This window comes from Polyodon spathula, chromosome 5 (assembly GCF_017654505.1).
Source record: "Polyodon spathula isolate WHYD16114869_AA chromosome 5, ASM1765450v1, whole genome shotgun sequence".
Lineage (NCBI taxonomy): Eukaryota > Metazoa > Chordata > Actinopteri > Acipenseriformes > Polyodontidae > Polyodon > Polyodon spathula.
Window position 1 is genome coordinate 68,688,698 of NC_054538.1, and position 22,839 is coordinate 68,711,536.

Sequence of the window (22,839 nt, forward strand, 5' to 3'; positions counted from 1 at the left end):
AGGCTGCCCTTTGAATCGGAGATATTATGGGGCAACTTCAGCATGGAAAAGGAGGTTTTGGTCTCAGTTCATCTCCTCTTACATGGCACAAGGCAACCCCGGCAGAACGGAGGAAGCTGGTAGTCAATGAGGTGCAAAAGCAGGAGGAGAGAATCATGTGTGTAAAAACCATTTCCCAGGCCAAGCAGGGAGAATGGATGAGATGGGAGAGAGTGGAACAACGCAAGATCGGCTGACAAAATCTATGGACAATGGAACAGAGCAGGATCAGTTTCCTCATCAGATCAGCATATGATGTTCTCTCATCACCACAGAACCTAAACCTCTAGGTGGGTGAGGATCCCTCATGTCCTTTGTTTCCATCAAAGCATTACACACAAAAGACAATATTCCTCTGTTTCCTTGACAACAGTTGAGAAGCTGGAAGCTTTAATCAGTTCATACATCAGGAAAAGTGTGACTTTATCGAAAAGGAATACTGCAGCTACCAATCTCTGCTCTAACCAAGGAGTTTAAGTGTGCCAAAGTCCAACTGTAGAGTCTGAGTTTAACCAGTGGAGGTGGCTTGTCGAAGATTTGTGGCACACTCTACAACCCGGTTTCTCAGATGTTGGGTTCAGTGGCCAAGAATTGCATCGCACAGTGAAGAACTTATCTGAAGCAGCAGAAAGGAGCAGCAACTGGCTGTGGTTGAGACAGAAAGATTCTGGATGGGGATCTCAAGAACAGTAGAAAGAAAGCAACGCTGATGTGCAGGTAAGTAAGCTGGGCTGAGCTTAGTGGGGGATGGAGGGTTGTGATGCTGGGTCGCCAGATCACTGTTGAGCCCTCTTGAGGTGTTGTGGGCTAGTCAACGAAACACCGAGGATGGAAGATGCCCACTTGAAGACCCCAGAGATGTACCCTACTTAGCTCAATCCAGACGATTGTCATGCTGATGCACTGGGGAGACCGCACTGGGTTGATCCCCGGAGCCTCCATCGCAGCTGTTGGGTGTGCTGATGTGCTGGGGATGCAAAATGAGCTGATCCCCGGAGCCAGCATTACACTTCAGCAATCACCAAACACCAGACAGAATGATATCTACATCATCAGATGGAAAACAATGCAAATGGATGGAGATGCAGATGGATCACATAAGTTTACTGCAAAGCTACGTCTTAGCTGGTGCTTATCTTGGCGAGAGCCGAGTTCAAATCAGCATGAAGTTCAACATCTACTCTCATGTAATGGAAATTATTTATTTATTTATTTATTTATTTAACGAATACCTGCAAAGTTTTCAAGAAAGTTCAGCCGTGGCAGTTTGACAGCCAAGTTTAGATCTGTCTGTGATCCTTAATCTGTCCGTCTGCCAGGGCAACAGCCTTACAAAACTACTTCGAGCAATGAACAGAAACTGAGGGCTATACAGCTATGGCTAAATGTTTTGCATCACCATATAGAATTAACTAATTTTGAATGATGCTTGCTGAATAATGTTACATATACAGTAATCCGCGCGTATCTGTCTGCGGTGGGACCAGAGTAAGGGCGTGTAAAAAGTAGGATAAACGAATCCTGTTTTAAATACCCTTATACACAGCTGTAACAATTATTATATTCACACAATTATTGTTTTGAGCCTCTGCTTTTATTAGGGATCTTCCCTAAATCCCTTGCTTAAAAAGATACAGGGTATTAATGCTTGTGAGAAAGTAGCCATGTGGGTGCGTGCATTCGCTGCTGAGTGACAGACAGATCGAGACAGTGTTGAAGTTGATAGGCCCGCAGGTAAGCAGGATTTATTTAATGAACAGCTCATGTGACACTACCCGTAGTGGCAGCAAACAGTGTATGAAAACCTTGGTAGGATTTACAACATCTGAACTAATCTTTTCTCTTCAGTAATAAACTAACATTGCTGAAGAGGCTGATCATGGCAGATAAACGGCTGGGGCAGATATGACGGGCAGATACACGGCAAATTACTGTATAATTGCATATTGCTTTGTAGTTTCCATATACAGTACTTAACCAAAAACTAAATTTCAAAATGTAATATAAAAATACTGTGCTACTAATATGGATTCCGGGAGACTTTTGCAATATCATTTTGTAGTTTCTTTGATTACATGATATTAAATAAAATACCTAAATTACGTTCATATATTTAAAATTATTATTATTATTATTATTATTTATTTATTTATATTATTTATTTATTTATTTTTTTTTTAATGTCTCAATCTTAAAATTGATGCAAAACTTTTGGCCATAGCTATATGTATTTTCATTTGATGCTTAAACTTGACATACGATAGTTTTGCACAGTCCCCACAGTGATTTTAGCCCCCAAGGCCTCTTGTTTCCCAGTCATCAGTTGTAACCACCCATCTACACCACCTTGCTTTCATGTGATCAGTTTCAAATCAGGTAACCCTTGGATATCAATAGTCATTCCTGTCCCATCTATGAACTGTACCCATGGTCATTCTGCCAATGGTTTGAACATGATTTGTGGTTCATGGTTCATAATAAATAAAGTACGGAAAGAACAAAAATTTGTGAATACAATAAAAACTAAATATTTTGTTCATTCATCACAGCAGTTCTGCTGTTGCCCAATACTCCCACGATCATCACAAACACCCCTGCACAGCAGTATTTCTGGAAAATCCTCTGCATTGTCTGCTAAATAACAATGAAATTCACTTGAAATCAGGCTGCTGTTCCAACTTCTGCTCTGTCCAAGTGAGTAGAATGCCTGGGGTATGAGTATATGAAGAAAGGAAGGAAGTTTTAGATTAAATTTTTCTTTTTACAAGAAAATCCCAAGACGAAAGGATGTATCAATACTTACAGTGAATTAGTGACCTTATCCAAGTTTTTTTTTTCTTTTTATATGATGGAATAAAGACAGTAAACACAATAACAGGATGTGTGAACACTGAGGTAATTATAGCCCTGAAATGTAATGAATCACTGCAGTCCCTGTATAGCGTTTATATGTTTGGATAACCCTGATGATGAGAATGGAGATTCCAGAAAATCGTATTCCTGATTTACTGCGTTCTCGTCTTAACCTTTATTTTTTTTTAAATACACACTGTTAACAGTAGTTTACTCTGGCAAATGTACTGTACAGAGTTATTTAAATAATACAGCTGTACAGCATAATTAAATACAATGGGGAAAAAAGTACATGTATCTGTAAATATTTGGCTGGTAGTACAGCTATTTAAAAATTAATGTCAGGTGAGGTGTAAAAACTCTCTTTTGCACTGTGCTGTATCCAGGCCACTGTATCAACCTAGACCTCATGGTTATTTTCAGGTGTCAAACACTGTATTCCATCAATAAGGGTGTCTAGTTTTGCTGTTTAAGTGGTACCTGTGTTTTTTGTCTTCAGCGTCCTGTCAGGGTACAATGGCACTATCTTTGCGTATGGGCAGACGGGCAGTGGGAAGACCTTCACCATTACAGGGGGAGCAGAGCGATACAGCGACAGAGGCATCATCCCCCGCACACTCTCCTATCTCTTCCAGCAGTTCCAGAAGGTGAGTCTATCAGTTAGAACAAAAGAGCATCAGAAAATCTACAAACGAGAGGAGGCCATTTGGCCCATCAAAATTCTTTCTTGAAGATATTTTGCCAACTTTGCCAAATGTGTTCAGGTCTCTGATTGGCTGAACTATTGAAAGCTTTAACTCAAGAATGTTTTTTATTACAATTATTTTTTATATAAACAACCACTTTTGATGTTTTTTTATATGAAGGCATGTGTGAGCTTCTAGGTACATGAGAAAGTAGGTGGCAAGCAGGAAGACACATTCAGTAAATTTGTTTCATTTTTAATGCAGGCAGGCTGGCTGTGGTATAATGATAAAAGCAATGAGCTAAAATGACTAAAATATTTGTTTCTCTTTCTCTTGAAACAGGACAGCACTAAAGTATACACAACCCATATTTCCTACTTGGAGATCTATAACGAATGTGGGTACGATCTCCTGGATCCAAGACATGAGGCTGCCAGGCTGGAGGATTTGCAGTGAGTTTATTTGAAATGTCAAAATCTTCCTTTTTCCCTTTTTAAAATATTTACCATATCACAGTTCTGACAAACCTCAAAAAGTAATCTATGAAAAAGACCTAAGAGTTTATGTTGTCTCAGAAATGTCCTCATCTAGGCAATGTGGGGAAGCTATAAAAAAAAATGCCAACAACATGCTTGGATATATAGTGAAAAGTGCTTAAATCAAGGGAAGTAATGTAAAAACTTTACAAAGCATTAGTAAGACCTCATCTAGAATATTGCATTCAGTTCTGGTCACCTCGCTACAAAAAGGATATTGCTGCCGTAGAAAGAGTGCAAAGAAGAGGGACCAGAATTTAAAAATAGAGGTAAGTAGTTTTATCATCTTACTGTACACTGGTCTCGGCCCACCGCCTAATTTTATTATACATGAGTCTTGCTACAGCACCTTGTATAATAAGCTAAAACACTTAATTTTACAGGAATATTATCATTCACTATGAGTTATAATTATAATAATAAGATATACTTTTTCAAAGGGTTTTAAACAGTCGGTAGTGTCAGGATACAATCTTCATAAAAGTTTACCATAGTAAAAGCATAGCAAAGTGAAATAAAGCATAGTGAAAGCATAGTAAGCATTGTAAAGCCCATTTATGTAATTTGATGCATTACATTAAGACTTAACAGTTTTACAGTTAACAAAATTAGAGTACATTATCATAACAATATAGTTAAAAAGAACATTTAATTAACAGATGCCAGTTAAAAATGCTCAAAAAAATTACAAAGTAGCTTGACAGTGGCACTTAATGGGTTAAAATGCATGACAAACCATGGTAAACTTGGGTAAGCTCAGTTGCATAGTGCAGGCAAAGTTGCGGTGGCCTACAGCTACAGGCCTCCATCACTAGTGGAAACCTGGTTTGAACTGGGCTTAGCAGAGATAAAAGAGAGGATGGAAGATCACTCCCATCAGCAGTTCAGACACAAACCGCTGCTCAACAAAACTATTGATTTTATTCCCTCAAATGTGCTATGCTCCCCTGACCTCAAATCTAATTTAATTTAGTTTAATTTAAAACAGTACATCTTTTGCTCACATGTTGCCAGTGATTTCGTTCTTTCTTTTTCTTTTTAAATGTATTTTAGTAGCTCCTCTTTCCCATCACTACTTTAGGAGAGGAGAGGTGGGGCGGCAGTACTCCCAGGCTCCTCTGCTGCTGATGGCAGCTGACTGGCCAGTGTTGAAAGTTTAAAAAATAAAACTAACAAGCGGTTGACCACTGGATCGTTCAGATCAAATCTTTTTAATTAAGTTAGAAAAACAGACACAATATCCCAGTGCGTTTTTTTAAAGCATTTACCATTCAAAATCTCAAAATTGAATAAAGTTACACATCAGTAGAAAAATTCCCAGGCTGCTGTCTTGTACTAAAGTTTATAATAGTTATTATTAAACTGACATTTTTTCAAAAAGGATAAAAAACAATTGCTAAAATCTGCAGAGGCAAGCTTACTCCATGGATAAGATCTGAAGTAGTTTATTATTTCAATATTATTATTGTTCATATCATGGAGGGTGTTGTCTTCCTTTTCATTTAAAATCACACCTCTTAACTGACCTTTGTCTCAAAAAACTAATCCTTTATAATTTTACTGACTGCATCATGATAAACAAGGAAGGCAATTTGCATGGCAAATGGACAAAACAAAATAAAAAAAAAATCATGTACAGATTTACTCTATACAATGCTAAATTAACAAGTACTAAAATAAACAAAGAACTTCAGTAACCAACATTTTGAGGTGAAGTTGTTGCCTTAAATGTTGAAATTTGCATTTTTGATTCACATACAGTACTTATTGCATCACTGGCAGATGTGGATGGCTTTATATAAGGCTAGGCAATAGTGGACCGGAATGTCATTGAGTCACCATTGCGATTGCAATGCAGTACAAAAACAAACAGAAGAGAGACAATACAGACTTCTTCCTAAATAGTTTCTGGATTTTATAAATGTTTTAGTAGTAAACTAAACAGAGTTTAAAGTTGGAAGCCTTACTCTTTTTAATGTTTAAGCAAATAGGCAATTTCTAGAGAGCAATACAATACGGATAGCTGAATAAAAAATTAAAAAGCAAATACTGACCATTCGTTTCGCTGGTCTTTTCAGCAACTACACTGTACAGCAGTTCTGTTCCTCGAAGGAAAGTTGCCCATGCCTTTTCTTCGAAACAGGGTGCTGTGGCTTCAGTACACAACCACATCTAGACCCCAAGAAGCATGATTTGATTCCCAAACATGTAATCTGAGGTGTATAAAGTTCCTTTCAATTGAAGAACCCTTCGTGCGTACTCGTGAACTCATTATCAGTTAATCCAGGTTATTTTAGCTGCAGTGTATTTCAATTGGCAGGTTTGCTCTGTGTGGGTCACCACAGAGCTTTCCTTTTTCAGCACTCTTAGCTCTTGCAGGCCACAGAGATCTTAACTACAGAACACATGCTGCGCTTTTCTTCAGGAGGATGGAGGGAGGGAGCTGGGTTGGGCAGATTTTTGTAAAATTTACATTAATGTATATTTTGTTTATTTAAAATAGTTTTTTTTTTTACTGAAATGCAAGATAGTGATTTTATGGCTTTTTTAAAATTGTATTGCATTCATCAGTGAGATTTTTAGCCAGACTTGTTGACTTGTTGCTTTTGATGTGTACTGTTGACTAAAAATAGTACCATACAACTTTTGAAATAACTGTCTTTTTATCTATAGCCAGCATAAAATCTGCTCTGATGCATTTAATGCATTTTTTGTCATCAGTTTGTTGTATTACACTCTTATGGATAACACACGCTGATTTAGACACCTCAGTATTGGTTCTTTACACTATATTCCAGTACATGCTTCACATGCAATAACTGCAAGAAGAACTACAATAGGCTACCTTGGGGCAAGGTGCACATGCACATGGATCAGGGAGTGGTTACTGTGTAAAAAACAGAAAGTACTGATTAGAGGAAAAACCTCAAAATGGAGCGAGGTAACCAGTGGAGTACCACAGGGATCAGTATTAGGTCCTCTGCTTTTCCTAATCTACATTAATGACTTGGATTCTGCTATAGTAAGCAAACTTGTAAAATTTACAGACAACACAAAAATAGGAGGAGTGGCAAACACCGTTGCAGCTGCAAAGGTTATTCAAAATTATCTAGATAGCATTCAGAACTGGGCAGACACATGTAAAATGACATTTAATAGAGAAAAGTGTAAGGTACTGCATGCAGGCAATACAAATGTGCATTATAAATATCATGGGAGATACTGAAATTGAAGAAGGAATCTATGAAAGACCTAGGAGTTTATGTTGACTCAGAAATGTCTTCATCTAGACAATGTGGGGAAGCTATAAAAAAACCAACGAGATGCTTGGATATATAGTGAAAAGTGTTAAATTTAAATCAAAGGCAGTAATGTTAAAAATTTCCAATGCATTAGTAAAACCTCATCTAGAATATTGTGTTCGGTTCTAGTCACCTCGCTACTAAAAGGATATTGCTGCTCTAGAAAGAGTGCAAAGAAGAGCAACCAGAATAATTCTGGGTTTAAAAGGCATGTCATATGCAGACAGGCTTAAAGAATTGAATCTATTCAGTCTTGAACAAAGAAGACTATTCGGCAATCCTGATTCAATTATTCAAAATTCTAAAAGGTATTGACAATGTCGACCCAGGGGATTTTTGGGGTCACCAATGGAGATTAGTTAAAGGGGCATTCAGAACAGAAAATAGGAGGCACTTTTTACACAGAGAATCGTGAGGGTCCCAAATCAACTCCCCAGTAATGTTGTTAAAGCTGACACCCTGGGATCCTTCAAGAAGCTGCTTGATGAAAATTCTGGGATCAATAAGCTACTAACAACCAAACAAGCAAAATGGGCCTCCCTCTGGAGACGAGGTGGGGACGGCGGCCCGGCTCCCTCTGGTGGCGGAGGCGGGGAACGGCGGCCCGGCTCCCTCTGGTGGCGGAGGCGGGGAACGGCGGCCCGGCTCCCTCTGGTGGCGGAGGCGGGGACGGCGGCCCGGCTCCCTCTGGTGGCGGAGGCGGGGACGGCGGCCCGGCTCCCTCTGGTGGCGGAGGCGGGAACAGGGGCCCTTCGGGAACAGCAGACGAGGACTGTGGCCACTCCGGTAGTGGCAGTTCCAGCTCCTCCGACAGCAACTGCTGCAGCCACTCCACCACCAGCGGTGGGGTCTGTGGCCATTCTAGCGGCCTCTGAGGCAGGGCTCAGGTACCGGCCATAACGATCGGGTGTGCCTCCGCTGGGCTCCTCTCAGCAGGACATGTAGAGGCTGCTGTGGAGTGTCAGCCTTCTCTCCTTCTGGATTCCTGGTCCCTGGCTCCTCCCCTCTGGGCTCTGGGAGCGGCGGCTCCTCCCCCTCTGGCCTCTGGGAGCGGCGGCTCCTCCCCCTCTGGCCTCTGGGAGCGGCGGCTCCTCCCCCTCTGGCCTCTGGGAGCGGCGGCTCCTCCCCCTGTTTGAATACTGGGGCCTCTCCCATGTTAACCGCCAGGTAATTAAGGACCATGAGGGCAACATCTGGGAAGGCCGCCGGGTGATGTTGTTCCTCCCACTCTTTCTACTTCACCCCATCTCGGCACCACAGTGTGTTAAATACGGGAAGATCGGCCTTAGAGTGCATCAGCCTGTTCCATATCTCCTGGGACGGTGGTGAAGGTGCTGGTGCTAGAGGTAGTGGGGTGGCCGCTGATGCCCGGGGTGAGAACTGCTCCTCTTCCTGGGCCTGATTGTAGGGGCATCCTTCCCAGTTGTGGCCGTCCTCCTCACAACGGCCACACCAGTCTGCCGATGGCCCTTCTGGGCAGGACCTCCAGTGGTGGTTCTCCTTCCCGCACCTGGAACACCAGGGAAAGAGGCTGTCCGGGTCCTCCAGTGGTAGCTGTTGTTGTAGCAGCTTACATTTCTTCGGCTGCTGCATCTCCTTCTACCTTTGTCACTGTCTGCTCTTCTTTCCCATTTTTTTTATTTTTTATTTATTTATTTTTTAAATTGTCCCAAAAGTTCCAAAAAATAAAAACCTGAGGTACTGCTCTGAGCCTCCCCCTTCTGACACCAAGTGTGACAGGCTGGCGAGTGGATAGAGGCCCAGAGACAAACTGCAGTTCAAAAAAAATAATACTTTTATTCACAAATAAACACAAAATAAAAGGGCACAAGGGCCAAAACAAAGGTATTCATACACAAAGCAAAACTTTAAAAAAATAAAGGTTTCCAGGCTGGGCGATGCCTTCACTGGATCAGAAATTCAAAAAACACAAAACAGCAAACCAAAAAAAAAAAAAAAAAAACCCCAGCAAGCACAAACACCAGCTTCCTTCCTTCCTCTCCCTAATGGGAAGCTGAGGCTTCCTTTTATGTCAGGTGGTTGGGTGCTGATTGATCGTTAATTACTCTAATCAACCCCAGCCATCTGAACACAATAAACCCAGGCAGGTGGGGGAATTTAACCTCATCCCTGCCAATCTATAAAGGGCAGAGCTCTGCTCTGCCACAATGCAACTAAAGTATCACCTTCTTAGAAGGTGACCTCATCTAGTTTACCACAACTACACCTAGAGCAGTTTTAAACCTGCAGTAAACAGATGAAAGGGGGTCAAGAAGATCTACTTCCTTGTAGTGACCCCTGGGCAACGTCTCTGACGGCAAAAAGCTCTTCAAATTGAACTTACCATGCAATGCTTAAGCAAAGCAATGTTGGGCTTGGTTAGTACTTGGATGGGAGACCACCTGGGAATACTGAGTGCTGTAGGCTGCATGTTAAGCTCATACGAATATATATATAATGGATGAAACTGTGTGAGGCAGTTATGAGATGTGTAGTGAAGTTGCCTTTGATTCTGCTGCACCTGAGCTGCAAATAAACAGATAACTTAAGTATACACCCAGTGCTGTCAGCGCCAGCAGCTTTCTGAATATCCTGCAGACTTTTTGAAAAAAAGAAGAGGGGAGAAGAAATGGCACTGTGTGTTTTCTCTGGCCCTGTGCAAGCAGGGATGTAAGCTGTGGCTTGGGGACATTCCTGCGCTTCATAAGCTTGTGACCGCTCTATAGCTGCGCTCAATCTTCTATGCCCTGTAAATTACACACTGCTGAAAATAGACAATGGCTGCCTAAGCACGTGGTTCAAATTCTTGTTTCAAACAGAGAAGCCACCGCACAGACAAACCACTGGAGACGGCAAGCTTTTTTTTTCTTGTGATGAAAACAGTAATATTTGTTTTATTTTTTATGGGGTTTGTGGTTGGGGAAGGGGGAGGTGGAGAGGAAGACTGTAGACTTTAGTATGTTATTATTTAACCCTTCCAATCCCAAGTGACAGCTTTGGTAGCAACCCTTCGTAGACCCAAGAGGCTACAGCCTACAAAACAACCAATAGTTAGATGTTTTGATGGCTCGTATAGTAGTGGGCAGAAGTAGTTTTTAATGGAGCTTTACCTGTTGGCCCCTTTTCAGAATTGAGCTATTAAATTCAATATATAATATTGTATAAATATAACTTTGAAGTCAGGTACAACATAGGTCAAATTGTGTTGAACGCAACCCTGAGATGAAAATGTTTGCAACAAAAGTCATTAAAAGTAATTGTAGTAGTCATATACAAATATAACATTATATGTGATCAGTTCTGATGCAAACCTTCATTATCAAGAAAGTATATCCAAAAAAGTATTATCTGTTCCCTTTTTTCAGATATTTTAAATGATTAAGTTTTTTGTTTTATAATGGATGCCCCTTAAATGTGCAAGAAAGGGGAGTATGATTAACCCACAAGTAAACAAGCTGACATCAATGCAACTCCAGTGTGCGTGGGAGTGAGGTTCAGTGCACTGCTGGGGCTCCCATAAGTGTAAAGCCTTTAATTTCACCTTTCGCTTGGAGTGGACCACATGCTGAGGAACTCCTGCTGTTCGTAACCTAATGAAAATGAAGGGCTGTCAGCTTGTTATACAGAACTATTCCCTCATGCTATGTGACTGAAGGAAGGGGTCAGTTTGGGTTTCTGACAGATAACAGTTATTGTTATTTATTTGCATTTCACTGGTGAAAAACAGGACATTGCTCGCTCGCTCGCTCTCTCTCTCTCTCTCTCTTTGTGACAGTTAGGGGGCTATGAGATCTAATTGTTTAAGAACAGGCCTAAGAGACAGAAAATTTAAGGTTTGAATCCCAGCTTAGCTACCAATACTGTTTCTGTCTGTCAATCTCTGCCCAGAATATTTGGATTTGGCTTGATTCTCAAACTTATTTATTCTGAATTGTCACTGAGCTTTTTTTCAGAAAGGAAAAACAGTAAAGTTACCAAACTAGAAATAAATAGCTCACACTCTTAATAGTTGTATTGTTGTTTCTTATTTGTTTTATTTGGTGTTTTTTTACTTTCGTAAAAAAATCTGTGCTATTGCAATTTTGAGTAAAGAACTTTAAGAATATAGCCCTTAGTGTATTATACATTTTGGTAAGGTATTTGAGAAGGTGGCTGCTCAGCCACTTTGCAGTCACTTGGCTGGTTCTCATCTTGATGAGAAATTCCAGTCATTTGGCACACAGAAACCAACCTGGCTAGAAACACTGGCTAATCTTATGCTTGATCTCCATGCAGCATTTGATACAGTGGATTTCCAGAATCTTCTAGACCATACTGAGAGAGCTGTGGGTCTGAAATGCATAGGCCTCAGCTCATTCAGGTCTAATACGAGGATTATCTTATTATTAGTTTATTTAGCAAACGCTAGGCTAGGATGTATGAACTGTGCATCAGCTGCTGTCACACAGCGAGTCAGTGAGTGAGCCGGGATTTGAGCCAAGCCCTTTTCTTTAACCACTGGACCACACAGCCTCCTATCTTCCCATGCTATTGCTGTATCTGGGTCCTGTTGTCCACTACTGGATTTCTTCTCTATGCTGACGATAGTTGACAATGTTCCGTAAAAAATCCATAGTGCAGCTTCCATTTCAATATACAGTCATATTATAAATGTAATGCGCACAGATAAGCACCAGGAAATCATCTTTCTAGGCAATAACACCATTCAAAACTAATACAAGGTGTCATTGATCGACTTAGCTGAGCGTTTCTTGTGTCACTGCTGGTGATTCATAATGTGGCTTACACCTTCCCCTATTTGATTGGCTCAGGAAGGTGTCCATCATGGAGGACCCAGAGCAGAACATCCACCTAAAGAACCTGTCATCTCAGCAGGCAGCCAATGAGGAAGAGGCGCTCAACCTGCTCTTCCTAGGAGATACCAACCGCATGATTGCTGAGGTAAGAGGGGTGGGGGCGGCGGGGAGGCCAGAAAACATAAAAGCAGTCTGCTGTTGGCAACCCCAGTGTGTATTCTGAGAGTCCCCTTAAAGTATCTTGCAGGTTTTTTATCACTGAAATTGATACAGCAGCGTTTATTAAGAATATTAGCATTATTATTTTAAAATAAATAAATACATTTTATAGGCACTAAAATGTGATTAATGTGGATCATGGACCACGCCTACCAAAAACACAACCTTTTTTCTACCACGTCACACGTGACGTATCAAAAGGGAAATGGTTCTCGACCTGTATGTCTGGTCTACAGGTTTGTGAGATGATAAAAAAATAAAATAAAATAATAGTAATAATAATATGGTGAATACATGTGTGTGCGGGGGCTGAACGAACTCCAACCTGTCAGGGCATTGGGTGCATGCCTTTTGAGGGAAAAAAAATGACGTATTTCGCTCCTGGCTGCGGATTGTACATGTCAAAAGAGAGGATTTCATCGCGAAATCCATTCACCAAAAGAATTCAGTGGTTTGTGGTGCACACTTTCTCAAGAGTGATTATCTGGAGGGCGACTTACTTGAATATAGCATGGGATTTAGAAGCAAACAACGAGTCTGGTTGAAGTCAGATGTGGTATCTTCAGTGCACGACTATTTATTTATTTATTTATTTATTTAAATAAGTATATCACGTCATTATAAATTGGTCAGGCTGTGTGGTGTAACGATCAGTGCTAGTAGCTCAGAACTCTACGTTATAGGGTGCAAATCCCAGCTAACCTGCTCACTCGCTCGGACTAAGTCACTATGACTATGGGAGGGCAAAAAAGTTAATTAGCATGAACCTCAGTCCCACTAAAGTGGTCTAAACTTTGTGGAAAACAACAAACAGTAGAAGCAGAACCACCAAGAAAACAATGTGACACTATCCCTGGGGAAATATCGTGTTGTCAGCAAAAATTTATTTTGAGAGACTCGTTTTTAAAGGCAAACTTGTGTATTCATGTAGTCATGGCAAAATGTGTGCTATTTGATGTGTGGCAAACCATGATAAGGGGGCACCACTGCATTGTACAGTGTTTCCTGTTTGATAGTATCTTACGGTATCTTAGCAACTTTCTCCTCCCTCAACCCGTTGTGATGATACTGACTAAAGTTCTAAACAAATTTCCATATGCAGTTACCCTGCTTCTGCCTGTGTGTGAACTTCTTATGTTCTGGTCAAGTAATACAAAATGAAAGCATTAAATAACTAAAATCAGCATTCATGAAAAAAAAAAAAAAAAGAGGTTGCTGGAGACGGCAGCTTTGGGGTTCCGCTGAACTGAGGTAAGCACGTGTTGATACTGTGTAAATCTTGTTAATGGATAATTATGCAGTCTAGATCCCTTTTGGCTTCCAGAGGAGCAAGAGTGTCTGATTGTAACTGAGCAGTGAAACCCAGGTTCAACCAAGAACATTATTTGACTGTACCTTTTGTCCACTCTAGCAGAATGGCCCCCTTTTGATCAATGATAACCATATGTATAACTGAAAGACGATGCATCCTGTTTTACTAGACTGACTTATTGCACACATGCTTTTATCTTCCTTCACGGGGACGCTTTAGTGTCATACAGGAAGTTGGCTACACAGCGCCCAACTTTGATCTAGTTCTCCCAGGTTTGGCACCGCTCCCTGTCCACATGCACCCCTGTTTTTCCACTCCTCCTCTCGCATGCCGAGCAGCTGTAGTTCCACTTTCCCCTGCACGCCAAAGCTCCCATTTTTCTTGTTTGCGAGGAGGATGATAGTCTTGTTAATTTGTTTACGCTGAGCTGTGGTAGTGCTGGGACACCACTTTCTCCTTGTGTGGTCACTGGTTGTGTTCTGAGTGTTTATTTGTTATTGTTTGGCAGCATGGATGGGGGTTAAAGCCCCATTCCACTAAACTCGTGTGGAATGTGACCATCTCCAGATTGATTAATTTATTGCTAATTAAAGGTCACATGTATAAAAACCAGCAGCTTTGGCTGAACAGGGTGGGTGTTCAAAGAGGAGAAAGGTGTGGGAGCGAGACGGGAGAAAAACAAAAGTAAAAGTAAAATGAAAACAGAAAGAAAGCAATCGCTGCTCGTGCTGGGCAGACTAGCACGGTATTTGTTTGGGTGTCAGAATGTTCTGTGATCCCGACTTTGTTTTGTTAAACCTTTTTATTTTGCTCTGTGAGCATTGTTTTGTTAAATTATTTATTTTTTGATTAAAAACGCACCCCAGCGCATAAACCCGCAGTCCTGCCTCTGTCAGCTTCCTGGTCTGGGGACGTCATTATTACGCCGTCCTGTCACACACAAACGTCAAGTTTTTTTTAACCCACTTTTTTGAAATTTTGGCCATAAGTTCCTCATCTGTCTTTCTGAACACTCTACAGCTGTGTTTTTTATAACTGAGTGAATGGGGAGACAAATCTTTCTTATTCATCAGACTACAAGCTTAGTCCCATGGGTGAGATCACTGGGGAGAAATACATTTTTAAATACATACGAATAACAGTGTCCTATAGGTATTGTTATAAGTGCTCGTTAATCTTCATTTGTTTAATGAAAGGGGTCTTTCTTAATACATCAGGGATTTTTTTAAATACAGTAAATCTATTTTAATTCAAAGTTGCTTGTGCATGTGTTCTTGCTTTTTAAACCAATAAGAACACATTGGAAGTTTCCGAGCTTGCTGGGATTTCAATAGCAGTTAACAGGTACCACAATACTGCTGCTGCTGCTCAGAGTGGTTTGATACCATGATGCCATAAATGTTTTACTTCCATACCTTGTTTATAAAGTATTTATCATGAAATCAATAATATCAAAACAGTCCATCCATTTTGATGGATCTGTTATGCAGTCAATGCCTAAATTGTGGCTATGGGTTTTGATTTTGGGGTTTTATTTTTTGCTGTTAAACAATTCAGGTCAAATTTTTAGAACTAAAAAAACTGTTTAAAGTGTTCTAACGTATAAAACATCACAAACTTAACACTGCAATATACTTTCATTTAGTGCACTTATTAAAAAGGAAAAAAGATACACTTTTTACAAAACAGGATCATTGGCTTAGAAAGGATCATCGGTTTACAAATGAACCCTGATTATAACTACACAACATTACTAGCAATCTGTCAAGTTAATAAATGCATAATTGTAAATATTTCCATTGGGGTGTAGTAATTCTATAAACCCTAAAGTCAGAAGCCCTGTATGTGTATGATTTTCATCTTATCTCTCATATCTCTCTGTCTGACAGACCCCGATGAACCAGGCCTCTACCCGCTCCCACTGTATCTTCACTATCCACGTGTCCGGCCGGGAGCCGGGCTCTGCCACAGTGCGGCATTCCAAACTGCACCTGGTGGACCTGGCAGGGTCTGAGCGCGTGGGTAAGACCGGGATGGGGGGGCAGCTGCTGACCGAGGCCAAGTACATCAACCTGTCGCTGCACTACCTGGAACAGGTATGCCACTCTCACAAGCTCTCTGCCACCTCAATTATGGGGTGTGCAACTGTAGATTAGGGAAATGTGGACTCCAGCATCAACTGAAAGTTTGAAAGATCTCTTAAAACCTTGTTATCTTAATTGTCCAATTCAGAGGAATGTGCTTATCCTGATTTTTAACCATTCATTTTTTGCCCTATTTGTTTAATTGAACCTCCATCCAGATCCAAAAGCAATAAATATTTCAGTTTGCACCTTTAACTTTCCTGGACTGAAGTTGCCCATACTTGATATATTGTACTGGTATAATTGATTGGCAATACAGTCAAACTCAGGGTTCACCTGTGTACTAGGGATCTGTAACACATCAGCCTGTCACTACAACCTGGAATAGGCTTTGGACTGCAAGATGGTGCTGTAACGCATCAATATTGGATTTTGTCAATAGCTGTAAGGTTTTTTATTTTCTACCACCCCCCCCCCACAGGTAATCATTGCCCTCTCTGAGAAGAATCGTTCCCACATTCCATACAGGAATTCCATGATGACCTCTGTGCTGCGGGACAGTCTGGGTGGAAACTGCATGACTACCATGATTGCCACACTCTCTGTGGAGAAGAGGAACATAGATGTACGTGACAATTGGAATTCCCTGTGGCTTCCATTGATTAAGTGTTTAATATTGAAAAGTAATTAAGAGTTTAATTGTTTAGTAGAGTGTTAGTTTCAGGCAGCATTCTTAACATTTAACATCGACTGATGTTAAAACATTTGAACATTTGTTATTGCAGCCGTAGTGGATTGCTCTGTATGTAGCAACAAGCTCTGAGGGGTATCAACTGGAGGTAGGAATGGGTGCCTGGTTATAAAAGTATCTGAACCCACCAGGATCTCCTTTTGCTACCCCAATATCAAACTTTAACAGCTGTATGGGACACAGCTGTAATCTTTCCATGTGCTACAGCACTGCAGGAACACTTGTATATTTCAAGAAGCAATGTTAAATTAGTCTAATGCTAAGCTACCAGAGCACTTAAAATGACTATTTTGTTTCAACATACGAACTTCAGCAGAGTCCTGAGATGAATCCAGTGGGTGTAGAGTAATATTATAAAAAGTTTTATGTGTTTGGCTCTCGCAGGAATCGATCTCAACATGTCGCTTCGCACAGAGAGTAGCGCTGATCAAGAACGAGGCTGTGCTCAATGAAGAGCTGGACCCAGGACTGGTAAGACAGTTTTATAGCCTGGTCTGGAGATGCACAACTGGACCTTATCTAAAAAGTTTGTACTTGTTAAGAAATAACTTGATTTGTTCACTGATATTTAGCCAGACAGAAATATTTATAGACAGAAATACACTAAAGAGACGCAGCAATGACACTAGAACAATTTTTAAATTGGGGGTGCTGAAAGCCATTTAACAAAACTGAAACCCCTGTATATGATGGAAAGCATGCAAAGACAGATGGTGCTGCTGCACCCCCAGCACCCCTAGTTCCAGCGCACCATAAAGACTTTGGTACCACATGGTGGTAGAATATAGATCATCTACTGCAGCGGTAGCCAATATGCGGATCGCGATCCACAGGTGGATTTTCAGGGGATCTCGGGACAAATCAGAACAAGCACTAGCTTATAAGCATACAACAGTTTTTGTTTCGGCTGATGGGCAGAGCCTTCTGTCTCGTCCTTTAGCACAGATGAAAAAATCCCAACAGTTTCTGCATATGAGAATAAGACAGTGCTTGTGTGAATGTACGTTTTAATTTAGACAACATATGCGACTAGAAATTCCTAAAGGTTGGCTATAAACAATAAACGTGATTTATTTTTTCAGCTGAAAAGTATAAAAAAAAAAAAAAAACAACCTGACAGTCGGATCTAAACTCATAGCTCAATCGTAATGTGTACTGGTAATGTAGTTTATTGGTGTGCACTGCACTACAAATCCCATACCATACAAATCCCATACCCTACCAATTTCACTGATTAGTTTCCAGACAGTTTGTCAAACCAAGGTGAGGAAAATAGCAAATTTTACCAAACCTCTCTGGGCTTCACAGTACGTACATACAGTATGCTTAGCATTCCGTATTTTTGGTTATCTTAACACATTTTTCCTGGGAAGTTTTCTGAGTTTATTTTAAAAAATTTTAAAATAGAGGTAAAATCTGTAAAAAATTGTTTTTAATTGAAACATCGGTAAAAATTGGGAAATCACATTCTCAGTATACACACTTTACATGTAGAATATGATGCATAGCATTTCTGGTTTCTGATTAAGTTTAATTTCCCTGACAAATATTTCCATGTATGGTGAAGCAGAATCTGTGAAATATGAACGTAACATCAGCACAAAACAAGCCAGGTTTATTTGCTTGATTTATTTAATCATGCTGGGCATTTCCATCAATGAGTTTCATATGTTTACAAACTAAAGCATTTCCGAGTAAGATTGTTGGCGTTAGGCAGTGTTTTAGCTGATGTGATGGACAGTACTGTCACACAAAGTCACCACACCCCTCTGCAGTAAACAGTGGCTGTCCAGCAAAGACAGAGCTCTGACAAACTCATTGACACAGTCATTCTGCGCTCTCTTTTGGATTGCTTGTCTCTCAGTTAACATTCTTGCTTTAGTTTTAATGTGTCTTTTTATTCTGGCAATGCGAACATGTACTTCAATGCAGCAGTATTTGCACCGCAGTGCATCCTCTGCCTCATCTGGCCCACTTTTTGTATACTTCGAAATAATATTTCTTTTAAATATTTATAAACTGATTTATGTTTTCTCCCCATTTCTCATCGACTCAAAATATTATATTTTTGTGAAAGTATTTCAGTTTAGTTTTTGATGAAGCTAGTTACTACACCCAGCACTTGCCACAATAATCTGACTTTGATTAACCATTGGCCAGCAGAATCAGCTGATGATGTGTTTGTGAAGTGACAGAACCAATCATGTGTGACGTTTGAACGTTATCCTAGGTCTGAGTAGGGCTGCTTATTACAATGTTGGAGTCAAAATAAAACAGCATTTTAATCAAAATAGTGTGTATTTCCTAGAAAAGAGTACTGGGTAAATGCTGAATAGTAGACAAAAAATCTGTTCAGGTAAAAAAATTTAAAAAATCCTGTAGTTTTTTTTCAGAGTAAACCAAAAATGCGGAAAGCTAAGTGTGCTTTACCATGCTGTCACTGGCCTTTTTTACTTTTTGCTATGCTGTTACTATGGTAAACTTTTATAAGGGAGCAGAGATGCACTTGTCCTGTCATGTCTTTACTACCTTGTTACAGTATATTTTAACTAACCTAAACAGATGCTAGGTAGTCAATCTAGGTAACTTCCCATTTGTTAACTGTCTGCCCTAAAATGGTTAAAATAAACTGTCTTGCTGTCATTACTGGGTTCCAAGTTAGTGAGTGAGTTTAGGGAGTTAGCATAAATATAACGGTGAGCTTAAGAAGAACATTTATGCACACAAATCTAATAAGTATGGCGTTTACATCGAAGTAAACACAGAATTTTTGTAATCAGCAAAGATTTTTCAGAGCTTAAATTTTGGATGGAAAGGCAATCTCATTTTTCAGGTTTCGGATCAATTTATTAAGCAGTCTTGATAAGGGTGCTTTGGGTGCATAGCAAGCCGATTTGTAGCGTGTGGCTCATTTTAAGACTCAGACCAGAGTAAATAAACATTTTTGAAACATGATTCTGCTTCACAGGTGCATTTAGGAATTAAGTTAAATTATCTCAGGACTCAAAGCAGTAGCTTATACCCAGGTTTGAAAAGTTATATTAATTAATTTATTTTAGTTTAGTTAATTTAGAGAACTAATTGAATAGTTGATTGACACGAGCTAACTAGTATGATACAAACATCACTAACTTAAAAAGTGCTATAATGGAAAACACAATTTCCATGAGATGTGGTAGCACTGAGGCAGCAGTATCAATTACCATAACAAAGCTTGGTCTTTCTTTAATGAGGGTTCCCTTTCAAGTACAAAATGTAACCATTACCGGATGGGCATTTACCTCCTAAAGACCCAAATCCTGAAAATTATATACCAAAGCTTTCGCCGAGCCAGATGCAATCGTGGCCTTGCCCCCGAGGACACAAAAGCACCATTTTATCTTTCAAGGCTAACCTGATCATAGAGCCTTCAGTTAAGTTCAGATATGTACATTATTGCTTCTATCTGTATATATTTTGCATTTGTTGTGTTTTTTTTACACAAATTATATGTGCTATTTAAACTAATCGCTGCAATAATTTTTACTAATTATGCGTATGTGGCAGAGCAGAGCTCTGCCCTTTATAGATTTACAGGGATGGGGTTAAATTCCCCTACCTGCCTGGGTTTATTGTTTTCAGGTGGCTGGGGTTGATTGGATTAATTAACGATCAATCAGCACCCAGCCACCTGACATAAAAGGAGGCCTCAACTTTCCATCTTGGGGAGCAGGGAGCAGGGAGCAGGGAGCAGGGAGCAGGGAGCAGGGGAAGCTGAGGAAGCTGAGGAAGCAAGCAGATGGTTGTGCTTGCTGTTTTTTTTGATATGCTGTTTTGTGTTTTTGTAAAAGCCTGGAAACCTTTATTTTTGTAAGTCTTGTTTTGTGTTGTGTTTTTTGTGTATAAATACCTTTGTTTTGGCCCTTGTGCCCTTTTATTTGTGCTTATTAATAATAAAAGTATAATTTTTTTGAACTGCAGTCTGTCTCTGGGCCTCTATCCACTCGCCAGCATGTCACAGCGTATTGTATGCACTACAGCCTGTTGCTTGTTACGTCCCACTGCAGCCTTGTCCCCTGCGTGAAGCCAGCGGCTAGAGTCGCTCCTTCCCAGGGATCCAGCAACATAAGCCGGCTGACTTTGTGCTCTCACACAGGCTGCATAGCTCCTGCTGGTGCTTATTTTATTTCTCGGTTTTGCTTTTTAGCACCATACGAAACAGTTTATATTATTATGTAATTGTTTTAATTACTGTTTTTGTTGAGAAAGTATTTTCTCTTTGTGTTTTTTACAGATTCTATGTGCAGGCCTGTCTGCATAAGAGTATCGGGTTTTGCCGTTCAGCCTCTCCCTAGCTTCCCTGTGCCTTCTCGAAGTGCATGGATGCTTTCCTGGCCCCATTGAGACTCAAAGGCATTAGAGTGCTCAATTATCTGGACGACTGGCTCATTTGTGCCATCTCCAGCACAGGCAGAGGCCCACATGAAACTCGTCATCAGCCACCTTCATCGGTTGGGCCTTACGTTGAATCGTGCAAAGAGCTAGCTCATGTCTTCTGAGACAGCCTCCTATCTAGGAGTGTGCTTGGACTCCGGGGCCATGCTGGCCACTCTGTCAGACAACAGAGTGCACAGAATAACCACCTTTTTGGAGCTTTTCAGCTCAACAGGTAGTGACGTTTCAAAAACTTATGAGCCTGATGGCAGCAGCTTCCCAAACGCTTCCATTGGGTCTCCTGCGTGTGCGCCCTCTGTAGGCTTTGTTCAACAGCAGGGTTTTTCACCCCACAATGAACCGCGACCTCCTATTGATAGTGTCTCACCGCTGTCTAAAGGGACTCTTTTGGTGGAAACAGTCGGCCCATCTAAGCCTAGGCATAGCACTGGCTAGTGTCACCAAAATGGAGGTTGTTACCACGAACGCGTCCAGCCGGTGTGTGCATGGCAGGGTTTCCAAATCAACGTTTTAGAACTGCAAGCAGTTTACCTGGCCTTGCAAAAAAATGACCTCTTTGTCTCCTAGGAATCAACCCACTGTCCTCTGGTTCTCCATAATAGGAGGCAGGGACCCAATGGCAATTAATGCCTTGGCACACTAGTGGCCGAAGCATTTGTTATTTGCCTTTCCACCACTTGCCGTGCTCCCGCTGTGTCTGGAGAAAATCAGGCAGGACCGGGCCAGGGTGCTCCTAGTAGCCCATTATTGGTCCAGGAGACTCTGGGTTTCAACCCTGATGTATCTCCTGAGCGTCCAGCCGTAGAGACTGCCGAAGCGCCACAACCTGCTCAGTCAGACGCGGGGGACCTTTTTGCATCACGACCCATCAAGCCTGCAACTCTGGGTCTGTCCTCTCAGTCCTTTTCTACCCTTGGGGGCAGGGCCACAACTGCGTCACTGGCTCAGCGAGCAGTTTTGGTATACCATTTTCAGGATTCGGGTCTTTAGGAGGTAAATATCCTTTCAGTAATGGTTACATTTCTATTTCAGGGAACCAGTTTTTAAAACAATATATGTGAAAGACAGACAAATACATTTTTTGTATAATTGCATAGCATCATTTACATTTCTTTTGGTACTTTTGTACACTTGTCACAGGGTAAAAACCCTCTGACCTTCTTAAAGTCATTAACCTGATAGAAAGCCTTATATACTGTTACTGACTCACTGAGACACCCAGCGCTCAAGAATACAGAATGCTTGTTTGTTTGAGGTCTGCATTCTTGCCATTACCTGGCATTACTTACAAGGCTTTTCTACACCTAGTTTATAGAAGTCAACATCTATGAATGTACCCCCCCCCCCCCCAAGATCATAAACAAGTCTCCCAAACTAATGACCCAGAGCCCAAACAGAGTAGCCTCCACAAGTTACAAAAACTCATAATGAAGCAATTACTCAGAGCTGACCAGACAGGCTAATTAGTGCATACCTGCAACCCAAACACAGTGCTGTTAGAGCCAGACAGAGAAAATGTTTTGGAACGCGGTGCAAAATTCTTGCAGGCTCGTCTGGCCAGATAAAATGTGCAGGGCAGGGGGAATTCAGAGCTGCATGTTTGTTTGCGGTAGGTCAATTAAGAGAGATTTAATTGAGAAATCAGGTTTGAATAACGAGCCAGTTGTGTTCCTTAGCTAAAAAGAAAGAGAACACGCTAGAGAAATGGAAAGTTGTCTATTTGAATTCAAGTTTTTTGCTAATTTGGGAATATTTTGACAATTTATCCAAGATGAAACTGTGAGCTGTATGTTTCCATCTGCCACTGGAGTTGACTTGAAATTGATT

The 22,839-nt window shown here is 40.8% G+C and overlaps 1 protein-coding gene across 1 annotated transcript in view; it reads left to right on the forward strand.

Moving 5' to 3' along the window:
• Window positions 1-22,839, forward strand: part of kif6 (kinesin family member 6) — a 105,068-nt gene that overhangs the window by 7,932 nt on the left and 74,297 nt on the right. Inside the window, exons 4-9 of the mRNA XM_041251136.1 lie at window positions 3,392-3,539; window positions 3,921-4,030; window positions 12,228-12,357; window positions 15,633-15,839; window positions 16,309-16,452; window positions 16,963-17,049. Coding sequence (XP_041107070.1) covers window positions 3,392-3,539; window positions 3,921-4,030; window positions 12,228-12,357; window positions 15,633-15,839; window positions 16,309-16,452; window positions 16,963-17,049 — 826 coding nt within the window. The remainder of the gene's footprint in view (window positions 1-3,391; window positions 3,540-3,920; window positions 4,031-12,227; window positions 12,358-15,632; window positions 15,840-16,308; window positions 16,453-16,962; window positions 17,050-22,839) is intronic.